At 58.6% G+C, this 2,500-nt stretch overlaps 1 protein-coding gene and 1 long non-coding RNA gene across 2 annotated transcripts in view; one reads left to right on the plus strand and one right to left on the minus strand.

The window, feature by feature from the left end:
* The window catches only part of LOC135106616 (PR domain zinc finger protein 2-like), a 141,441-nt gene that overhangs the window by 137,435 nt on the left and 1,506 nt on the right, over nt 1–2,500 (plus strand). The window contains exon 5 of the mRNA XM_064015893.1: nt 1–2,500. This exon is cut by the window's left edge and continues 563 nt beyond it; it is cut by the window's right edge and continues 1,506 nt beyond it. Coding sequence (XP_063871963.1) covers nt 1–189 — 189 coding nt within the window. The 3' untranslated portion in view covers nt 190–2,500.
* Nucleotides 1–2,500, minus strand: part of LOC135106617 (uncharacterized) — a 121,273-nt gene that overhangs the window by 118,083 nt on the left and 690 nt on the right. The window lies entirely within an intron of this gene.

The raw sequence follows: 2,500 nt of genomic DNA on the forward strand, positions 1-2,500 counted from the left end.
GCGCACGGCGCCGAGCTCCGGGGCCAGATGGGTGAGCTGAGGCCTGCTATCACAGACATCAGGCCGCAGGTGAACGAGGCGCGCCCCAAGGTGAGCGACGGCGGCCTTGACCTCCGCGCCACCACCATCTCAGACTTCCGCTCGCAAATGTCGGACCTGCGGCCCCAGGAGCTGCGGCCCCTTAGCTAAGGGACGCGGAAGGCGCCGCTCCAGGTCCAACCAGACAGCGTGAGCCTGACGGACTGCAGGGCGGCGGCGACGACTGGTAGGACCACGCTGTGTCACCACCACCGCCTCCGCCGTAGCCGCCGCCACCCCACCGCCACACCTCGGGCACTCCCCTCATAGCGCCACGAAGGAGTCCAGCTTGGCGGGGCTGAGGAGAGCCCTTCCCCGCCAGATGAGGGATGGCGGGGCTGGGGGAGCCCACGGAGCTCCCTCAAGAAAGCTAATTTCCTTCATGTTAGCTAAAAATTGTGGAGCAGCTGCAGCGCCTCGTGCTAAATGGTGATGACAGCTTCGCGGCAGCTGGGGCACACTGGCCCGCTCTCACACTGGTTCAAAGCTTGCAACTCCAAAATTAAATAAATGCAATTGTTAGTTGACAGTTGGATGTGTTCTATTTACTACAAGTGTGCTGTGCGTGACGCTTGGGACGCGAGGCAAGATGTTGTGGCCTTCCTCGCCGATCCACCCACTCGACCCGCCGCTGCGCGAGGTCACCAGACTCTTCATGGTATCTTTGGCCCAACACGTCTACTTTATACTCTAGTCATGTATTGTTTCTGGAGGCTCGAGTCTCATCTCATTTTCTATGAGTGTTGTTACTGCTGGCGCGCCGCTCTGTGTATATACTTGTGCGCGGCCCTGGGACGCCCGCCGCGCCCGCCGTGCCCACCGCCGCTCCTTTCCTTCATTGCACGCCCATGGGCGGTCACGGCCACGTGTGGGGCGAGGCATCGAGTAGCGTGGGTCCGGGTTGCTGCCGAATGGTTAGCTGAGGCGTCACCTTGACTGCCGCCGCAATGACAGGTCACTCCTGAGCCCGGCACCCGCGCCCCACCAGAGGACAGACCACATTAGTGACTTCTGCTGTATTCCTGTCGCGGGCGCCAGCAGACCCAGAGCGCGTGCCCTCGGAGGCGGCTTCCTGGCCGCCGTCACGCCAAGGTTTCTCCACAACGAATATTAGTGTTAATTAGGACAGTCATCCCGCGTACACCCACTCCTCCTCGCGGCGTCCCGCACGCGTCAGGGAGTAGCCAGGGCGCCGGCGGCCGTTCCCGATCCTGTGATGATGTGAAGGCCGCCCACACTCCTACACTAGTGATGCCAACACCACACACACACACACACACACACACACACACACACACACACACACACACACACAACACACACACACACACGCTCAGGCACGGCTGTATGCTGTGCAAATCCGAGGGACAAAATGCATTCCACGGCCCGTGCCTCACTGCAGGGGCGCCGCGGGTGACGGTGCAGGCCCCGCCGAGGCTCGCCGGCCCCGCCCTCTCCCTCACGCCGCGGGAAGCGACCCACATCTCGTTACACTTTTACCATTCGTGTTACCTTCATTTGTAAGTGTTGCGTAATCTTTAAGTGTTGCTATATTTTATATCCTCACGCGTCACCTCTCTCTCTCTCTCTCTCTCTCTCTCTCTCTCTCTCTCTCTCTCTCTCTCTCTCTCTCTCTCTCTCTCTCTCTCTCTCTCTCTCTCTCTCTCTCTCTCTCTCTCTCGGGCGCGGCCTGGCCCACGCCCGCCTTCATTGAGCTCCGTGACACATCTCACTCCCTATCCAACCAGTCACCCCGCAGACCCTGAACCCTGAACCCCAGGCGGCCCCGGAGCCCCTCACCAAACCCTAAAACCCTGAAGCCCGAGATTTTGTGCATCATGCAGACAAGCCCTGCCAACACCCAGCCCCATCACCACCACCGCCGTTGCTTCCTTGTCAACTCCCTCATTCTCGTCTCAGCCTCCCGAGGGCGACCATCACGCGGCGCCCACACCAACACGGCGGCAAGTGTGTTTGTGCGTATGTGTGTTTGTGTGTCGGGTCTTTGTACCCATCACACTCACACACACATACACACACACGTACACACACACACACACACACACACACACACACACACACACACACACACACACACACACACACACACACACACACACACACACACACACACACACACACACACACATTCATTCTCCCAGCCATCATCTTGCTAAGTGTGGTGGTCAGCCCTGATTGGCATCCCCCTCCTCCTCCTCCTCCATCCTCTGGCGGCCACACCAGTAATATCCTCCCATCTGGTGCTCACCGTTGGCCTCCTTATGCTGGACTGCCTCTCACCTCCTTGTCTTCCCTTGATATCACGGCATTTTCCATCTTTCACCCATTCACTGGTGGACGATTTTTTTTCCCATAACCACTTACGATATTTTAAGACATTTTCTTGTGATACGGTCTTTTT

This window comes from Scylla paramamosain, chromosome 13 (assembly GCF_035594125.1).
Source record: "Scylla paramamosain isolate STU-SP2022 chromosome 13, ASM3559412v1, whole genome shotgun sequence".
Taxonomy (NCBI): Eukaryota; Metazoa; Arthropoda; class Malacostraca; order Decapoda; family Portunidae; genus Scylla; species Scylla paramamosain.